The 20,908-nt window shown below is 48.3% G+C and overlaps 1 protein-coding gene across 3 annotated transcripts in view; it reads left to right on the forward strand.

The window, feature by feature from the left end:
- The window catches only part of SFXN5 (sideroflexin 5), a 91,637-nt gene that overhangs the window by 18,144 nt on the left and 52,585 nt on the right, over nucleotides 1-20,908 (forward strand). Inside the window, exons 3-6 of one of the 3 annotated variants that reach the window (XM_050710617.1) lie at nucleotides 2,589-2,666; nucleotides 17,704-17,730; nucleotides 18,514-18,568; nucleotides 20,351-20,376. In XM_050710617.1, coding sequence (XP_050566574.1) covers nucleotides 2,589-2,666; nucleotides 17,704-17,730; nucleotides 18,514-18,568; nucleotides 20,351-20,376 — 186 coding nt within the window. Of the gene's footprint in view, nucleotides 1-2,588; nucleotides 2,667-4,338; nucleotides 4,444-17,703; nucleotides 17,731-18,513; nucleotides 18,569-20,350; nucleotides 20,377-20,908 lie in introns of those variants that run through there. The other 2 variants (XM_035547443.2, XM_035547441.2) reach the window with 2 other exon arrangements.

Genomic DNA, 20,908 nt, shown 5'->3' on the forward strand with positions numbered 1-20,908 from the left:
CTAGCCTTTGAAGAAGGGGGAGGTTCTCAAACTTGCTCATTGCTCATCTTCAATACCCTTTGTGAAAGCCGGAGGAAAAAACCCACTGCCACCACCACAAAACCCCCCTGGCACAGTTTTCCAACTTTAATGCCCCCCTAAAATGGGTATAGAAGAGCAAAAGAAGCTCTCGTGCCTGCTACTGAAACACAGTCCACATTTGGTCTTCGCTGTCTTTCCCGGACATCCTTCGTGCTCTCCGTGTGACCTGGAGCCCCTCGGGGTGGGAGATGAGTGTGCTACAAGTTGAGGATGATGCCAGGACCTGAGTGGATCCATGTTCTGCCTGGTGAGAGCAGCCCAGGCCACCTCCTGAAGCCCTCGGCACGTGGCGTGGTGGAGCGTGAGGACAACCAGCAGCCCTTCCCACGGGGCATCTCAGGCATGGAGCGAGGAACAGGCTGAGTCAGAGGGAGCCTGCTCAGGCTGAAAACACAGAAATCGGGCAGAAAACGGGAAAACTGTCACTTGTTACGTGTGTCTAGTGACACTGGAGAGCCTCGGGTGGTAGCACTGACCTCGGCGTCAGCACTCAAACCTACGAGCCTCATCTCCAAGGCCAGGAACAGGTAGGAACGAACTGCGGGCACACGAAGTGCCAGGGCTGGACACGTGTGATGCTGAGGGTGCGAGCTCAGCCCATGTGAAAACAGCCACAGGTCCAGGGGCAACGCGCTCGCCCCAGGACATGAAGGAATCGCCACTTTTCCCTGGTGTGCCAGGAGTTTTAGAGACAACAGTCACTCATGAGTCGCCGCTTTCAGGCTGGCGTAACTGCTGGCACTTCCAAGGGGACCACAAAGGAGTCTTTGAAGTTTGGATGGAAGGCGGAGCAGGATTCTCCTGCAGCCCTCCCGTGCATGGCAGTGCGTACGGAGCCGGAGGATGCTCGTCTTGCGCCGTGGCACCGCTGCGCCGAAACCACGGGGCTCCAGGGGAGCTGCAGTCCGGCTGCACGCTGCTAAATGTGCCAGAGGACACTTCATAAATACAGAACGAGTATTGCAGAAGGTGCCAAAACAACAGCCAGTGCAGAAACATCAAACCGAAGGCGGTGTTATTCATCTGGGTGACAGATAACCTGCAGGAGTCCTTTGAAAATGCTCGGCTGAGTGATTTGTTTGGCTTCAGATATTTGGGAGGCACTGCTCGGTGATCTGGTGCCTTCTGCAGGCTTGGATGAGCAGATTTAACCCCACCGAAGCAGCTCTTTGTATCCTGCCTTGTTCCTCTGTAGCTTGGAGTAAAGAAGCTGTACTTGCCTGTCCTGTGGCTTTTTAGTTCAAGAGCTCTATATATGTAAAGGATTTTAAAAAATAGAATATATGCTTAGACATGGTTTTATATAAATTTGTATAAACTTACATAAATTATATATATACATATTAAGTATATAAACTTAGCTTCAAAGGCAGAAAACCTTTTATATAGATATATGAGTAACTGTCCTGGAAGTACGTGGATGATTCTGCCTTCTGCCAGGCTGGTAGCAAGGCTTGGTGCTCCTGTGATCACCTGAACACATGAAATGCATTTATCCTTCTATTTTATCGCAACGTGAAGAAGATCTTCACTTGCACATCCATTTATTTGCTAGGGTATTTCACAGGCATGCTCACTGATGGTCAGATTTTCACTTTATTTGCACTGATGACTTCTTGTGGTGTTTTTAGAGAGAAGAAGGCTGGTTGCACAAACCCCGTCTGCACGAATACGTAACAGTCCCGTGGAAAAGCAGCAGAGTTCAGTGCAGTGGCGCTCTGATGTCTGTCTGAAGTACAGGAAAGTGTCACAGAATTTAGGATAAAGTGACTTGAACTTCAGCATGCGGTTACAAAGCGGTGCTGGGGCATTGCCTTGCGTGCCAGTAGGTGCTGGAGGCAGTACGGCTGCTGGTCTTCGCACAGCTCTGCTGAGATCGGGCCGAAACTCGCTGCGGTGTCGCTTTTCTGTGGGTGCTGAGTCCCCAGTGGTGGTGCTGAACGTGTGCCAGCACCTGCCTTGCTCATCCCTCTGGAGACGTGTGCTGGGTGAGGGCAGGGGGCAAAGCAGCAGCTGTGTCGAGGGGTTTCCCTGTGGATATCACCAGGAAATATTCATCTGAGAGTTCACGTGGAGTAATACCGATTTCTGAGTTAGGGTAAAGTGGACGCATTAGGGCATAACGTAGCATACCCATCCATTTTCTACCTTCAAGGGAGAACTCATTCTGCTCCGAGGTTTATCAGGTCTCAGTGAAGACCGTCAGGTTTGTATGATGCCTCCTACAGAGGCATTGCAAAGGGGACTTTCTGTATTTTCTCTTTTTTCCTTTTTTTTTCCCCTCTTCCTCTATACTACATGTATGGTTAGGTATCAAACAGCAAGGCTGTGCCAGCCAACAAAGCAAATGTCCACGCATCTCTTTTATATCGTGTGTAAATTTATAAAAGGACCCATCATAAGGTTTTCATGAAAGAAGATAGGATTTTATAGCTTGAGTCCGTTGCCTTCAATAAAACGCTTCAGTGCTGAGCAGATGTTGCAACCCGTGCTTCTTGTGTTCGCAGAGTCGCCTGAAGGAAGCCGTGCAGCTGCTGGAGGATTACAAGCATGGGACTTTGCCCCCGGGAGTCACCAACAAAGAGGTGAGAGGAAAAAGCCTTTCTTACATTTCTGCTGCTTCGTGCAGCCTAAAGAGGGGGGGAACGCGGTGGTGCTTCAAGCTGTGTCTGCAGTGAATGCACTGCTGCAGAACGTTTTTGGTGTTTCCACTGGAAAAATCCCAGATTGGCTCTGTTGAGCTGATTGCTGCCTGCTCCAGTGGTTCTTCAGGTCCTTTGCAGCTCAACTGCCAGCATGTTGGAGGGAATTTGGGTTGCTTGGAAGTTCCCCCGGTATAAATGTTGCTGAACAGAAACGATAGCAAGGGGTCTGCAAAATGAGCATACAAAAATTGTCTTTAGAACAAGTCGAAATCTTGGGTTTTCTGACTTGCACAATTGTTGACTACCTTTGGCCAACACTATTGCTTCCCTTCCCCTTGCAAAAGGGGCTTGCAGAATTGAAGAGAAAAAATAAATGTAGTTTTCTTTTTAGGTGAGGGAAACCTTGTGGTCAGGTTTGTAGGTTCTTGCACCAGCAGCAGTGATGCATAAGCACTCTCTCCTACTGTACTCCTGTTGCTTATAATTACCATTTCTTTACTGAAATAACTTGTTTGGGCTACGTATAACCCTGTGGATATCCTCACGTTGTAGATTGTACATTCAGTAGTGGTACTTTTTATTGGGTAATGTGCCTGTTCTTGGGATGGAGGCGTGGATTAGACTTGCTCAAGTTGCAAAAACCACGCTGATGCCAAGACCGTAGCATGGCTTAGATAGCTGCTGAGAAAAGGGTCGTTTTTTGGTAAAACCTGATTTTGCTTTGGGACAGAGGGATGGGTTGGGTGATCTCTCCATGACCCTGTCAGTCCTCTTTTCTGAACATTTATCAAATCTTTATGAACACATAGAACTCGTGAAAGCACGGATAAGTATTGCAGAGGAGCCAGACTGCTTTCTGAGCCTTGTTCTTGCAGATGCAGGTATTTATATCTCATACTCTTTTCCTTATTCATCCACGTGTGCACACCTGACCATAACACCAAGCCAGGGGCTTTACTGCGGTGTGTGTTTGTGCATCTAGCACAAAAACCTTGAGCCCCACGCAGTGTAAGGTAACACAGAGCTGCACAGACTGGCAGACAGGAGCTGTACGAAGCGGCCGTGGCAAAGGACCCGTGCACCTCCCGTGCAGACAGTGATGGAAATGGTACTGTGCTCTTGTCCTACAGCCCGCAGGTCATATAACCCCTTTATTTCTTTTAATGCTCATGTATAATAGCTTATTCTCATGAAAGATGACTATAGCAGATAAACGAAAAAAAAAAAAAAAGACATTTGAATTCACTCTAAAACGTGGCAGCATATGTGGTGGGTGCTGTTTTGGGAAAAAGGCATGGCTTTAATGAAGAATAAACAGGAGATATCCCCTCCCTGTGCAATGTGCAAGACAAGGCATTGCTCTCCTGGTCTTTTGATATCAGCGCCTGCATTCACCCGTAATCTGATGGTAAGAAAAAAGCAACCAGGACTGAGGGAAGCAGCAAAGCAAAGAATGATGCAGCAGCAGATGACTCAGTTCCCATCTGCCTTCAGGCAGATGAAGTGAAGTCATTTGCTGAGGCAAACCACGCAGACTTTTGACCTACATTTTGGGTCTGCGTAGTGACAAGCCTAGGATGTACCCAGAGTTCATTCAGAATTGCACTGAGAGAGAGCAAGCAGAAGCCTCACGTTTCTTGCTTCTTTCAGTCAGGACAGTGTAAGCAGGAGGCGAACCTTATTATACAAGCCAGAGGGTTTCAAGTGGAAAATAAAGGTATGGGGCAGAGGAGGAAAGAGAAAATGATGCCAGAAATGTCTTTCCTAGAGAAATGTTAGCACGTTGGTTTTAAAAACAATATTTTTTGTAGTAAAATCTTGACACAGTTTGCTTTCATCGCAATGTCGATTATATTGGAGGGGTTTAAGTAGCTTCTGCTGACTGTGGGATAAAGTAGCTCTCCCAAGAGGAGCCTGGCATGAGATTGCAGCATGTGCCTGTTGCTGTGTTTTACTGTTCTTTGCAGTGTTAATTAAAGAAAACCGCAGGGAAAGGCAAGCAAGCCGTGGGTAGATCCCAGCGAGCCTGTGAAACTGGACTGTTCGCTTCTGGTGTCGAAACCGCTCCGATAGGGGTCAGCTGGGAGGACCTGAAGGGGATGAGGGATTGGTGTGGCTTTCAGGCTGTGCTGCTCCTCTGGGCACACCTGAAAAACCTCAGCCCTGTGTGTCTGAGCGCTGTTCTCCTCCTCAGCACGCTTTTGGGTGGCTTGAACAAGCTACTTGCATGCATATCCTTGCAGCAAAAGCAGGGGAAAATCCTCAAAATCTGGCTGTAGGTCGTCTTTGGTGAGAGAAGCATTGTCGCTAAACGGGTGGAATATCTTCCTCCTCTCGAGCAGAGCCACCAGTTCAGAAATAAACCCTTCCTGTAGGCACCCGCTGGTTTCTATCTCAGAGGCTGGAGGGGAGCATGCAGGGGGAGCTGGGGAGCTGGAAGCTTGCCGGTGCTGAGCTGAGTACGAGAGTGCCAGATATACACAGCTGGACGTGTCTCATTAATTGCTGGTGCCTTTGCAGAACATACGATGTGCTGGCTGATCGCTCTGGGGGAGGGGAGACACCTCGCTTGCATGGATTTCACCCCAGATTTCCCCCTCAGGAACCAAAGGTGCCCGGAGAGTCCTATTTTACTTTCCCTGAGCTCAGTTTTACCATTTCTGTGGCTTCTCCGTGCACCACGAGCCGCAGGATGGGCTCGGGCATCAGGGCATTAACAGTTCTTCCAGGCTAATTTGGGAAAAGGAATCGAGGCTGCTCTAAGAGGAGCCCATTTTGCGGCGGGTGCCTCACATGCATGGGCTGAGGTTGGAATAAAAGAGGGAGCCACCTGAGTTTACATGACCAGGTAGGTCTCGCACACCTCTGAGGCACTGGTGGAGTTGCCACGTGCTGGCAGAAGACTGGCAGATGAGAGGTAACTTGATTCTTTTGACTGTTTATTTATTTATTTATTTATTTATTTGAATCCTTTTTGACTGAACAGAGCTAGTCACCCGGTGTTTGTTGTAGGCAGGAAGAGTGTACTTGGGTACCTGCCTGGCTCACCTAACATCGTGATGTGAGAGAGGCTGATTCCCTATTTGAGTTGTACGGTCAAAAAGGCTGGGCAGAGCTTCATGTGAAGCTCAAGAGCACAACATTCAACTTCATCTTCTTTGTTTTAAGAGCTCATCCAGAGGGTTTGGTTGCTGGAGCCCCTTAGAGGTGGAATCTCTACCCATATAACGGGCTCTGCGTCCACAGACTGGGTAAGGCATGTGGGTAGACGAGATGTCTGAATGGGCTGCTGGGCTTCACAATCACCATTAAAGTCATAATCGCCTTAGGAGCCTTTAAAATAAGACTTTGGACAGAGTTTTAATGTATTAGCTTCCTGAACAACCCACCAGCCCCCCTCAAATATCAGCTTCGAGATGGAGAAGATGAGTTGTTTTGACAGAGCCGCTTCGCTAATCTCCTGACTGATCCGCTTTTGTGGTGCGGCGCGTTTGACAGTGTTCAAACTCCTTTTTTTTCCCTCATTCAGAAACTCATGGTTCTCAGGAAGGATGGCAGGCAGTAGCTGAAAGCATAACAACAGCTCAGCACAATCTCTATTGCTCGCTGAAATGGTTTTACTGCCTGAGAAATGGAAAATGTAGAAGCCTAAAGCTATGTAACGCCAAGTGTCTCCTCAACGCTTATCTTCTTGACAGGGCTCTTGTAGGACTAGGCTTTCTCCTCGGCACTTCCAGAGCAGGTTTTTCAAAATGAGCTGAAGTGGAACATTTATGGACCATCTGAAGGAAAAAAAAAAATCTCCGAAGAGCCATAATCTTACTTTGCTCCACTTCCCCGTGGCCATCTCTAAACCAGATTCCAGAAGAAACGTGGCTTGGCTCCAGCTCTCCGTGAAGTGATTCAAAGGCACCACCACTCCCAGCTCGGCTGCTTTCAGGTCAGATCCCAGGGTCCCAGAGCACCCAAGCAGGGTGCCCAGCCCCACATCCCGGCGGCTGCTGAAGCTCTCCAGGGAGGAGCCCCCCAACCTCTTTGGGCAGCCTAAAATCCCGCAGCTGTTGCACTCGCTCTTGAACTGGAGTGATTTCACCGCTCAGGAGCGTGACCATTAACTTAAGGTGGTAAAAACCTATTTCTTGGGCATCATTAGCAAAAATGAAGAATCGATCTCTTAACTGTCGATAGCTGCCAGACTGCTGATAGCTTTTTATTGAGGGAAAACAGAGCTTTTCTTCCATATTAGAAAAATGTTTTTTAAAAGATGACTTTTGCCGTGGCTGCTATCTCAGTTAGGCACTCAGCAGAACGGAGGATGAATAGCTGCCTGATGATTATTTATGCAGTGCTGTATACTTGGGCAAGAAGACACGCTGCAAACTCCTCCTCCTCAGCTCAGCTTATTTACCCAACTTTTTCTCTGAACGTTTGACAGCCGGACTTGGTTTGGCTTAGCTGGGTAGCTGGGTTCTAACTTCTGCTTATTAAAATCCCATCAACCAAAACCATTCTGTGTAGTGGCAATACCCCACGCTGTAATTAAGCCTCCTCCCTGACAGGCTCTTATGACTTCATGCTTTTTCTCTTAAAAACATATATATTTTTGGTAATGCCACCATTTGGAGTGTATTTCTGTTCTTTTGGTCGTTTGGGTTAGATATTTCATCCAGATGGTGAGAACTGTAAAACATGCAGGGAGAACAAATTCCCTGAAGGCTTTGGGGAGGTTTGGTCTTCTGCTGGGGGGTTTGGGAGTGCTGCGTGTCTCTGTGTTGGATGTTTGGATCCCATGGCTTCACAAGTGTTTGATGGAAGAAGCAGCTGTTGCTCGTACCGGAATGAGAACCTTCCAGTACAAAGATTCTTCTGCCTAGAAATAAAAAATCCTGCTTGGAAAACTTCGGGAGTACTCGTGGGTTTAGTAAACTTCTGTTTTTTGGTTCTGTTTGGCAACCGTGTGTATCGATGCCCTTTGTTCAGCTCTTTCTGTAGGGGTCAGGTGCACTGGAAGGGCTGGCACGGCCCTGCTGCTGTCCCCTGCTATCCCACTTCTCCTCCTTCGGATGGGACCAGCTGAGAAGTTGTAGGATCCACAAAGAGGGCAAGAAGGGAGGTTTGTGGGCTTTGTGTTAAGGGAAGAAACCAGTTCAGTTGTCCCATCTTTCCCAGCCCCGTAGGTACCGTTGTGTCAGTGCTCTCCTGTCGGGATTTCTTCATCTCCCTGGTACGTTCTCCAGCACTTGGTGCTCCTCGTTAGGTGAGCTCGCATTACACTCGAGTGACCTTTTCAGCTTGCGTTCCTTACAGACCAGGGGGAGCAGGATGTGTTAAAAGGCCGCTGCTGCAAGCCGGTTTTAGTGCCGGTTTCCACCGGCAGCTGACGGGGCTGGCAGGATCCGGCCCTTCGCACGGAGCTCCGGTGGCTGGTGCGATCTGCGAGTGGGTAGGTGAAAATGACACACACAAGTGCACCGCGAGCCAATTTGCAGCAGAAGGTATAGACTGTAACATATCCAATTCTAAACAGGGCAGGCAATTCCCCCAACTGCCTCCTGGAGGGAATCTCCGCTGGAGTAAAAAGGTTTCATTTGAGGGAGTGCTCTCTCCTATAAAAACAGTGGCTGTCAAATATCAGCCTGATAAACACGGGTGAAGAGACACCGAGCTTAAAAGGGGGCGTTTTCTCCAGCTCAGGAGCATCGGTGCTGAGGTTTATCCTCAAAACCAAAAGGCTGTACCAACTGCGGGCATAATGATGTGGCTTTTGTCCTTTATCCCCAGGCTTCTTTCACTAATTTGTAGGATTGCATCTGTGTCCTCTGTGTGTGTGAGTCCCTTTCCCAACCTGTCCAACAGACCAGCACAGATTGGAAGAACAGATTGATGCTGGCATGTCAGCAGTGGTAAAAGTTAAGAGAAGCAGCACTCTCGGCGGCTATCAGATAAAGAGGGATTTAAATCATGCCTGGTTTGTGACACAGCTGCTTTTCACTGTGTGGTGATCGCGCTTGGTGCTGCGGGAGGGAGCACAGTAAAGCCCTGGGAATGGTTGGCAAACATGGGATGTGGGCAAAGGTGTTCTGGCACAGCAGTGCACCAGCTGAAGGTCTGCATCAGTGCTGGGGAGATTTTCTTAACGAACTTCTGCTCGTTTCTTCTAGCTTTCTCCCCAGAATGCCCTATACTTTCGTTTTCATTGCTAAAATTCCCTGCAATAGTGTAATGCTTGAGCTACACAGCTAGCAAGCCCAGCAAAACGTGTCCTTTCTGTTGTGCACTGAGCCCGGAGGTCTCTTCCTGCCTTTGAGATTGGTGTTAGAAATAGCTGCCGAGCTGCTTCTGTGTCTGTGCTGCTGCTGGTCAGTATTTGGTGTGATACCAGGCTGGGTCCAGCTAGGATCAGAGCCCTGATTTGCCTCATTTGTAGTCACATACTGCTCTGTCCTAAAAACCTGTGTTAACCAGGAACTGGAATACAGTCTAAGAGATACGGCGACGAAGATTTGCTGCCCTCCTCCACCTCCCCTGTGTCCCTTTGGTCCTGGTCTCCGGCTGCGCCCCAGCTTTTCCCCTTGGTCCTGCCAGCAGAGAGAGGCAAAGAGCCACAGAATAGCGCCGTGCCAGCAGGAGCCTCGGAGGGTGCTTGGTGTGCACGGAACGAGGGCTCACAAGTGCGAGCGGTGCTTTTTTCGTGCAAGATCTTAATTTGTTTCATGTCAGCGCAGCACCGATAAGAGGTTTAAAAACTTGTGCAATTAACTAATGCAGCCCTTGTGCTGCTGCTCGCCTCGTGGAGATGACTTTTTCTTTCATTGCCCCCCCAGTAGAGGCAGCACCTATTGAATTTCTTGTTCTCTGAACTTTATCCGCAAACGGGTACAAATTTGTTCTGTGCCCAGAATATTGCAAGGGAAAGTGCGATGCCATGGCAGCGTGAGCTGATCTAAGGCAGCACTGCCATGTCTCTGCCTCCTCTCCTCCTGGCCATGTGTTCCCACCTCCTTGCTCGCTTGCACTGGCACAGCTGGTTCAGAGAGCTGATCTTAATAAAAACTAAAGCTCCCTTCCCCCCCTCCCAAAATGCTTCATTTGTCGAGTTGAGCAGCTCCCTATATTTTCTGTCTGCTCTGCATGAACCTCACTCAGTGGCTGTGTGCCTGAAACAGGGAGGCGCGGGGGGGCTGCGGTGCCACTGCCACGCATCAGCTCCAGCTGCTGGGGGTCAGGCAAGTCCGTGATGGAGGTAGGACATGTATCTGGGTTTCTTAAGACCAGAATTAAACATCCTGATCGTTTGCTGCAAATCCGTGGAGCTCTGAGACACCAGGTGTTTAGATTTTGATCCATCCACACCTTCCTCTTTGTCTGCCATCAGATCACAGGCTGGTTCAGGTGGGAAGGGACCTCAGGACATAGGTCCCTAGATTTGCTGCAGGAAACCTCCTCGTTCGTTTGACTGTTTATTTATACATATATGTTAAGATGCATAAAAATCTATTTGTTAGAAATCAAGATAACAGCGAGACGGCAATATTACATGATTTTTTACCCTTTGCAACTCTGGTCTGAAAGCTTCAGCATAAGGGGGGTGTTCGGAGGGGGGGAAAAACCAACAACAAACCACTCCAAACTGAATGATCTGTAGTGAGAGGAAAGATGCAGCTTTTTGAAATGGTCCCTTGGAGACAGACACTCGCTATTCTCCAGCCAGCCCCTTCCTGCGAGCGTTGGCGGAGCATGAACTGTGGTGTGTCAGTTGTGACTTCTCACTCCTCAGCCTTTCCAAATGCAGCTTTGGCAACTTGCTGTTTTGAAACTGTTTCATTTCTTCCCCATTAGTATCAGTGAAGTGAAAAGAGACTCACCAGCTTAATGGGCATATATTTATTACTGTGTTCTTCCTTCAATCATGTTAGCAGCGGGAAGAGCTGCTCACGCTGTCCCAGACACAGCAGAGAACAATGAATCTATCAGAGACTAAACAGCATCCCTTTTGCAGAATAATAGCTTTTCTTAACAGTGTTGATGAAGAGCGAAGAGGTCCATTTGCAGTAAACTGTACTTTTTTTCCTCTGGTCTCTTGCAGGATACAATAAAGCGCAGATATATCGCTTGTCCTGCTGCTTCCTTGTCTCTGCGAGCGAGCAGCCTGCTCGGTGCTCCAAGGACAGAGCTTGGACCTTCTCTCTTCTGCAGCCTAAATGTTCTCTGTGGCCTGGTTTATGCTGGCTCAAACATTTAGGGCATCATTTCCAGACTATCCGAGGGCAGCAGGCACCTGGGGAGCTCAGGCAAAAGTGCTGGAGGTTAATGCCCATTAAATAAACTGTTGTAAATTCTACCCCTGATGTTCTTACTCAGTTACAAACTGGCTTTGCTTCATCTCATCATTTGAGGATTAGGAGAGTTTATCTCAATTCACATCTAGATTACAAATCAGATTAGATTTGCAAGCTCCATATGGCTAAACTAAGCTGAAACAAATCTGATATCGAGCAACCTAGCTGCATTAGCAAGCCTGCTTTTCAAAGCTGTGCTTTAAACCATGTAATGGCATCCAAGTCCTTCCCCAACCCCGTTGTAAGCGATGCTTTTCTGTGAGTGCTGCTTCTTCTGTTTAAATCTTTCCAGTAGAATGCTGTAAGGATTAATTAGTTAATGTTTATCGAGTGCTGCAAAGCTGCAAAGTGTTATTTAAGTGCTATCTTTTTTTTTATCAGTTAGGACTTGATTCTGTTTCCACCTACACTGGGTTTGTATCTGTGTATTTCATGGGAATTGCTCGCGGTTTCCGATCCGGTTCCCAACGCCTGCGGTGCAGGCAGGTGTCTCAGCCTCAACTCCTGCATTTGCTCAAAGGTTTTGTGGTTCTGCAGATGGGCAACAGCTCCTGACGTTGGGACGTAACGGTGCTTAGGATGGGGAAGGAGATTTCCATTGGCATCCAAGAAGGGTGGTAGCTTCTGGTGCCTCTTTTGCTGATTTACTTCAATGCCAGGTGCAGGAAATGTGTAGAGACATGTTGTGATTTACACCATGCATGTGTTATTTGAGCTTTGTCCCCTTAGAGCTAAAACCTTTCTAAGGTAAATCCCGCCAGGAGCGGGGCTGAGGATGGTCCTTTGGTAAGAGTTCCTTCTGAGGAGCAAGTGCAGGCAGTGCGTTATGTTATTCTGTTTTTCATGTTTATTACTAAAGCCAGACATCAGATTTCCATAAATATTAGCGGGTAGGGTTAAGCACATCACCAGGTTTGCAGACATTTCAGCCACGTCAAATGCAGAGCCAAAAGGTCTGGGATTCCACCGCCGTAAATCCGTACATTTACAGCCCCAGCTGAATGCTTGGGCTGGAGATGGTGCTGTGCGTTTGTCTCTGTGTAAAATATCACTTTTCAAGAAGTGGGAATGTGGGTTTTAGGACTGGAGCTGGAGAGAAGTGGGAGAAAGCCATGCAAAGCATGCGTGATTGCTCTCATGGGAAAGGGAGTAGGGGTGGGGAGCGGAGCAGAGCAGCACACATTTTAGCAGGAGGTGCTGCACTGAACTGCCTTGGGTTTGGCGCTGGTGTTTGGGTGTAGTGAAATACTGAAAATAGGTGTTTCCTTTCCTCTTAACAGCAGAGAGCAGAGCATTCTGGAGCGGACTGACCACCATAAATGCTTTTAATAATTAGGAAGGCAGTAGAGAAAAATGTGGTGCTGGCAGCGAGGATGATGTGTTGGAGAGTGCAGTGCAGCGGGCACTTGGGAGGTCCCCGTCTGTAACAAAAAAAAAGTTAAGAAAACAAAAAAAACTGTCAGAAGCATAGTGAAATACAAGCAAAATAATGTCAATGAGAACACTTCTTGTTTATAATGGGCCTCCTGTTTAAGCAAATGGGGCTTCAGTGGTGGGGCCGTGGATGGCCGTTTCTCTCCAGCTGCACGTGCTACAGATGTGACTTTCTTCCCAAAAGCACTGCAAGAAGCAGTGGAAATGGAAGCAGCAGAAGCAAACGGAAATGTCCCACAGCACCGCTGGCCAAAAGGCTTGTGCGACTTTACCAGTGTGTTTAACCTTGCAGGGAAGGTTAAGATGAGCGAACCCTGCTGACTTCGTAGTGGAGCTGCTGGTGAGTGGTCCTGGTTCAGGCTGCTGGCCCTGCTGAAAGACTGGATCTGCTTGGTTACATCTGTGGGAGATCTGTTTGGAAAAGCTGTAGCGATTAATTCTGGGATTCCTAAATGTGCTAACCTACTATCTCCAACTTTTGTCAGGCTCCCGTTGGTATCCAAAAGGTGCCGTATCTTCGCAAGCTGTGCTGATGTTGGTACGAGCTTGGTGCTTCGGGGTGTTTTACATTTTGGGCCAATCTGAGCCAGAACTCATCGTGTAGGGTCCATCCTAAATTCGGCGGAGGGAAGGAAGCCCTGCTGGAGTGCACTTGTGCAGCCAGGACTGCTCCTCTGCTGGGGGTGAGAGGAGCTGCCCGATTTCTGCCTGCTGACACAAAGGGCATCCAGAGGATGTGCTGCAGAAAATACTTAGGATGTTGTAGATGTCTGTTAGAGGGGATGAGTCTCACCCCTGGCGTCTTATTCTGACCATATATGACTACCAGTTAAGGGATGTAGAATGAAGTAAAATTTATTCAGTCACTACTACCAGTAACACGATGCCCAACCCATGTCTTTGGACTGAAGTATTCCTTAGTGAACTCTGCATGTACAGTAAGTTAGGCCTCTTGAACAATATTTTCTTTTTATTCCCCCTGGTTTCATGTCGTTTAAACAATTGGGATCAGTGAAAATCACCTCTGGTTTTGGAGGCTGTCCCTCACATCAAAGCAGCTTGCTCTTGTTCTTCAGCTTTGCTGCATCACACGTTCCGGTCCCGACACCCAATATTTGGAATTCAGTGTGGGATAGATAATCCGAGCTTCACTTTAATAAAACCTGCAGCTCCAAGAGTGTGAAACTCCTGGCACTTTGTGACGGGGTGCCAACTCCAGCCTGTTACCTCGTTAAAATGAGACCTTGTGGGTGCAGGCAGGGCCTGGTGGAGGGGTGCGAGCCTCCCTGCCGGAGCAAAACGGGACCAGCGGATTTGAGAGGGAGCTTTGCCTCTGACCGAGGGACAAAACAACCCTTTTCAGAGGAATTCTTCTACTTTGCCTTCACTAGGGAAATTCTGCAAGCTGCTGTGGGTGATGGTGCGGAGTGTAACGCAGGTAGGCCACTTTGTTTTGCAGCGCTTAGGCCGCTGTGTTTTCCCTTGTACTTAGGCCCGTCAAATGTGGGACTCCTCGTTAACTCTTTGAAAACAGCTGTGCCCTGTCATTAAAGTGTGATTAATCGGTAAGGGATTTTTTTTCTACATAGGGTTACTGCTGACATGGCATATCCAGAGCGTTTGCTGTAGGATTTCAGATCACTGGATGCCTACTGCCACGCTGTGCAGCTGAAGGAGGGGAGCGTTGGAGCAGCTTCTGCGCGTTCCTGACACAAATCTCACAAGTCTGCTGTGTCTCACGGACTGCAGGGAGGCCTTTCTGGCAGCACGGTGGTGGTGTGAACCTGTCGGAGCTCTCCTGACCTCAGCCTGCGGGGTTCGAGCTCGCGGAGGAGCAGTTGGGCAGGGTCCAGCCTCGGGCGGAGGTGGCCGCTCCTTTTAGCGGTGCTGGAGCCTGCTGCAGTCGAGGGTGAACAGTTTGCAAACACAGCTTTCCAACCTAAGAGAAACTTGCACTGTAGAGAGGGGAAAAAAAATCCCGTCTTTGAGTCCAGGACCGTGAAATTTCCCAGGTTTTGATAAGAAGATAGTTAATTTCTTAATAGCTGGTACCCTGTGTGCTGTTTTTGTAGTGGCAGGTGTTAGCTAATAGATTTGGGCTGGGTATAGTCTTTAAATAAATACTTTTTTGAAGGCTATGTCTAAGCTGCGATTTTGCTGCTAAGTAAGGAATGCTAATGAACATCCTGTCAACCAAAGACCACATCTATTCCCCAAGAGTTGTTCCCCTCTTTATTTCCTTACCGCAGCTTTGGATCTCTTTAGGTCATGGCAGTCTTTGATACCCTTCCTTCAACCCCATAAGCACAAAACATTTCTGTGTAACTGAGCTCAGTTCCTGAGTTCATGCCTTTTAAAGCTGTAGGCGGTGAACAAAGTGGTGTGAATCCCTTCCTTGAAAAATGATAGAAAAATCAGAACCCTGCGAAGGATGGATGGAAACCTCGTCCGTGAGTTCAGCATCGTAAAATGCTGGTGCTGGGAGCATTTTTGTGAAGGGTCCTGGAGTTCTTCACGGCCATAAAGGATGCCTCCGTGAAGCAGAGGCTGATTTGTCCTGCTGGTAGCTTCCGCTGGCCACAGGCTGGAGCAACTGTCCTTTGCTGCCTGCTCCAACTCTCCTGCACCCTCGTCCTTGGGGTTTTTGGTGTAAATCCATGTGTGAGCAGGTTTGTTTCTTGCTTCTGAATTACAAAGATGGCAAAATCCCTGTGTAGCTTTGAGTCAGTAATACAGAGTAAGATGTAAAGGAGGAACATCTGCTAGAGGAGACCCACCCTGTGCAGGCTATATTTAGAGATGATGGACCCGATTCTGACATAAATTGAGCAGAAATCTGGAGCTGTTCCACGTGCTCTGGTGAAGATGCTGTGGGTTCATGCTGATGTAAATGAGATCAAAATCTGGCTGCTTCTCGAAGATGGCCGGAGAGAGCGTGAATGAAATCCCCAGCAAAACCAGAGCCTTGCTCTCAGAAACGAGCTCCCCAGCTGGCAAGACTCCTCGGAGTACTGGAGCTATTGAAAGATGCTGCAGGCAGAAAATGAATTAGAGGATAAAGAAGTGAAAATGAGCTGGCAGAATCTTTAGGTGACTCATCAGGTGCATCTTGTAAAGTCTCTTTCTGAGAAGTAATGAAATCACATGTTCTAACAATATTTGCACTGCAGCAGGAAAATGCATAAATATTGGGATCAATTAATGAAATTAGATAACTTGACCAAAAAAGCCATAGCGCTGGCTCAGAAACCATCCCTCTTCCTTTTTGCTGGTCTTGGTGCTTGCAGTCAGAGAGGAAAATCTCGTGGCTTGGTTTCACAGCTCAGATGCACGAGACCTGAGCAGCCACAGGATGGCTGGGACACCCTGAGCAGGCACCTGCAGCGTGCTCGTCCCTTCAAAACCCTCAAGCTGGTGGGTGGCACGTGGGGAAAAGCCTTGGTCGATGCCTTGGCATGCGGCCTCCCACCCTTTGGATTTTGGGGTTAATGAGGGCAGATCCAGCTGTGTGCCTGCCAAGCACAAAGATTGCCTTGTTGTGTCTTCATCTGTAAAATGGGGAACAGCAATTTTCCTCAGAAAGGGACGTTTTCCCCAGGGAAGAGCCCTGGGGATGTGTGCATCAGCCCGTGACATTTAGATGCTCCAGTAACTCATCGCACGCGGTGGCGTTCAGCACGGAGTTCCAGCTCTGGAGCGAGAGCTGGATTTGGAGTGAAATCCTGGGGCTGCTGGTGTCAGTGGGTCAACTCGTGCTATGTAAAGCCGAATAATTACCTTACTCCAGCAGCATTTCCATGGCTTCTTATTTGGGGAAGGAGCGAGTCAATGCTTAGGTAAAGAGGAATGGCAGAGCTGTGCTTAATTTATGCCGTAACAATAACGAAATCCAAGTGCGACTGCCTGGACTGCAGAATGAGCCCGCGGCGCTTGGGTAGGTAAGCTGGTGGGTAGTCAGACAAACACGAGCTCTCAGAGCGAAAAGAGCTATCACTATCTTTGGATTTATCAACAGCAAGAGCAGAAATCATCAGGTTAGCCTACCCTTGGTTTGGCACCCGTACAACTGTTGTTGGAATAATTTGTCTGCTTTCTGGCGTCCTCGATTCAAGAGGATGTTGACAAATTGGAGAGATGTAAAAGAGCCACGAGGGTGGTTAAGAGATTGGCAAATGTGCCTTGCCAAGGAAACAGCCAGTCTCCTGGCTCTGCTGTTTTATTTTTTTCTTTAAGTGAAGGTTACAGGGGGGATTTAGCAGCTCTGAGTACCTGAGTGAAGAACAAAAATAGACGGCTCTGAAGGCTGTCAGACAGAGGTGCAGCGCAGGCTGGTGGCTGGGAGACAAAGCCAGACCTTAGCTGAAAAGGTAGAACAGTTTTTAATAGCAAAGGCAATTTAACTGTTGGGAGTCACATTTTATTTGTCCATCTCTAGAAATGTATACATCGAAATGGGGATTTTTTTTTTCCAGATTATCATTTGCATTTAAGCCGTGCAGAGTATGCCAGGTGTCTTGGTAGTGGTCCCCTACTCATCAGCTGGATCTGCATCTCCTGTACAGCTTCTGTTGTTTCTCCTGTATTTCTTCTGTTATTTCTCGTAGATCTCTGCTGTCTGAGCCAGATTTGGGGTGTTTTGTTGCTGCTAACTTGCAATCAGTAAATAACAGTAGGCACCCGGGAGAGTTTTAAATGAGATTTTTTTCCCCTTTACGAGTATTTTTCTGCAAAAACGTTTCCCTTGTAAAAAAACGAAAACTCGTGGTGGCTTGCTCTGAGTCCAGGGTTTATGTGAAGAGATGCTTGATTTTATTTCCCTGCATTGCTTGCTCCACCTTTGTTCCCCGGCAAGCTCTGGTTTCCGCAGGAAGCTCCTTCAGGGGAAGGCTGGGCTAAATTTGCCTTGGGATCTACGCACAGCAGAGTTTCAAAGATAATTCCTGATCTGTAAAGCCTGGGGTTGTTCTTTCTCATCATTCAGTATACGAAAGAATAACTTCTCTGCCTGGTGTCTTGCCGGCCACATGAAACGGAAGGAGCTGGGTCTGTGTAAAAGCTTTAAACACGAGTGTGAGGTCCGGGAGGATGCAGAAAATGAATGCAGCAGCTACACGAGGAATATTTGGGGGTTGGCGTGAACCTCGGGACGGGGAAAGCTCTCGCTGCTGCTTTTCTCAATGTCACTTTCTCTTTTGTTTTTCTAGCTGTGGGCCGCCCAAAAAATAAAGCAGGTAATACGCTTTTTTGTGTTTCCTTCCCGTTGCTGTTTTTTCCCTTTTTGCTGAGTGATGCTGTCCCCTCTCCGTCAGTGACTCTGCCAGTTGCTGTTTTGCCTTGCCACAGACATGTAAATGCAGCGAGCACTGTTTGCCACCCAAGAGTCTGATTTTTTTTTTTTTTTTGCTTTGTATTTATATATTTTGATGTCTTCATTTTCTTCTTCCTGTCTTGTCAAGAGATTTCTTGTCTCCAAGCCTTTCAAAAATAGTTTGGCAGCTCTTCGGTGAGGCTCGTGGCTGTGCGGCGCCTCCCTCCGCTGCGCTCCCGGATCACGGAGGGACGGAGGCTGTCGTCCCCTGCCTCTTAACACAGCCTCCTTGTAAAATTTGTTTTTTTTTTTTTTACAAAAAAAAAAAAAAGCATGTGGGCCAGGTGAGTTTTATTGTTGCTCATCGGCAGACCAGAATTAGGGTTTCCGTGGAGGCTGGGCTGCCCACGGCACACGAGGATTTCATTTGGGTGACCCTCACGGTGCCAGCCACGCCGGCAGGCTTTGCTCCAAGCTCAGACACATTCTGAAGCAACACTTCTGTATTTCAAACCAAATTATTTCCGTATCGATTTGTAGTTTATGCTAAATTACTTAAGGAGACGGGAAGGCAGCAGCAGGAGGAGGCCTCGGGACAGCGGGTGCCTCTGGCAGAGCCATGGGCACGGTGAGGCCGGCGGCGTCCTCAGCAGCTCACCTGTGGTTTCTGTGCCTTCACCGTGGCTGTTTGCTGACTGTTTTGCAGGCCATCATCCACCCCGACACAAACGAGACCATCTTCATGCCTTTCAGAATGTCAGGTAGAGTATAGCCCAACCAGGCACTCATTAATTTCACTGGGACTTGGTACGAAATGCTATCGTTTTTCCCTCTGGTTTTGCAGTGCATCTTGTATGTATTTAGGCTAGGACCAGAAAATAACTCAAATGCCTAAATCCCTTAGAAATCAAGGTGAGTTAGGATCCTAAATACCTACGTGAGATCTAGTGCTCAGAGTTCTCCTCTCCTTACCATGTTGATGTCCTTTCTGGCATCCATCGCTGTAGCGGTCATTTTAGCTTTGTAGTAAACGCTGAAGCTTGCTGCCCAGCCAGTAGCGTGGTGTTTTACCCTCCAGGATCGAGCAGGATGAGCCCTGTTTCTCCATGTGCACACCAGAACAGAGCACTTCGGTTGGAAGGGACCCACAAATACCTTTGAGACCAACTGCCTGACCGCTGCAGGGCTGCTCAAAAGTTAAAGCATATTTATGGGGGCAGCATCCAAATGCCTCAAACACCAACAGGCATTGGGCACAACCACCCCTCTAGGAAGCCTGTGCCCGTGTCTGACCACCCTCATGGTTAAGACATTTTTCCTAATACCCAGCCTGATCTTCCCCTGGTGCAGCTTCTTTTTTTAAAAATAAACACTAAAAAATAAACGTACGTAATAGCTGTAGCAGCGGGAAGCCCGGGAAGGATCAGCTGTGTTTGTTCCTGGCTTAGCTGGCTGCTTAATCATTAAATCCTCACCTCCTCCTTCCCGTTTTGGGGTGTCCCTCTGCTGCGCACAGACCCGCAGCTACCTCTGCTGTGCGCTGGGTCACTGCTCGCCGGAGGCTGCGAGTGCACCTTGGTCCTTTCTGGTCCTTTCCCAAAGGGATGGGCAGCATCCTCCTTAATAGCACCTGCTCCATATTTCCATGGGGACAAATATTGGGGCCGATGGGTTTTGTTCTCCTGTTCTTTGAGGAAGGTTGAGATGGAGGTGACGTGCAGGGAAGGAAAGCCAGGACCTCTGCTGCCTTGTTCTGTACTTTTGGAAAAATCTTTCATCCTCTCGGGTCATTGCCCTTCCTGACTTAAGTTGGACCTGTGAGGGTTAATTCAGTAATGTTGGTGAAATCCTGAGACCTTCTGGTGGAAGTCGTTGAGATGAATTATAATTAGCACAAAAATTGGCAGTCCTAACAGGGGAAGAACGTGAAACATTTGATTTTTGTGGTGCTCAACAAGATTTGGGGTAAAGCCTTCTCCATAATAGAGAGCTTTAACTTATACCTATGATTAAAATTGCCCAGATCTCCTCCACTCCTGAGCGTGTAAATGTGCTTTCTTCAGGGTGCTTATACCCTGTTCCTTTTTCAAGTGACCCAGAAATAAATGAGCTCCCCTGCTGGGAAGTTGTTATTGGAGAGATAGGAGGGGGAGGACCCACCATGGTCCTGCTCCTTAACGTACATTGTCCCCTCTGAAGTGCTCACACTACGTACTGGCACACGCTGGGTTCACTGGAGTAAGTTTTAGGGTCTAGATGAGGCTTTATAAGTTTCAGGGAAACTCGTAGACCCCGACCCGAGAAAAAAAGAGGATGGGAAGGAGATTTAGAAAGCACCTGGAGTCTGCTCTTGTTGATGCTCGCTGCTGACATCTCCGTGCCTGTGGTGGCGCGGGCTGGTAGACGCGAGAGCAGGCTGCCGTGCCAGGTGTGACTTGTACCCTAAAATGGTAGCGCTGTTAGATTTCTTAGGTGTGATGTTTTTCCAGCCCCAAACGACCTATTAAAATGCATGCCTCTCTCTCTTTTTTTTTTTTTAATAGGTTACATTCCCTTCGGAACGCCCATTGTAAGTACTTCAGCATCCCTCCCCGCTTTGTTTGCGAGTAACAGGAAATGCATTTTTTAGCACCCGCACACCATTCTCCGAACTCCGCCGTGCTGCCTCGCCGCAGATTCACACGGGGTTCACACCTTTCCCCTCGCACGCTCGTGGGGGCTTGGTGGTGCAAAATGTGCCCTGTGGCCGCAGCGCGGCGTGCTCCAGGCTCCTTGTCTACCTCCCACCGCTCCCGCTGGTCTCCGCAACGTCTCCAGCTCCGTGTTTCCCTTTTGGAAAGGGAAGACCAGGATGAGCTCATTGCCTGCAACTTCTGCAACTCGTGGATTCATCTTTGGAGGCGTTGTGGGTTTTTCTTGTTTTTCCCCATTATTATTTGCATGGTTTGCAAGTCGCTTCCCGGCCGTGAGAAACGCGGGGAGCTGCAGTGCGGTGAGGCCAGCACTGTGTCTCCTCATCTCGATTAGTTAAAGCTGCGAGTGCTTTACGTGGGGTTACTGCTGAGGGCGTTTGTGGTTGGTACTTGTTATTGTGAAATTTG

The sequence above is a fragment of the Cygnus atratus genome, chromosome 4 (assembly GCF_013377495.2).
Source record: "Cygnus atratus isolate AKBS03 ecotype Queensland, Australia chromosome 4, CAtr_DNAZoo_HiC_assembly, whole genome shotgun sequence".
Lineage (NCBI taxonomy): Eukaryota > Metazoa > Chordata > Aves > Anseriformes > Anatidae > Cygnus > Cygnus atratus.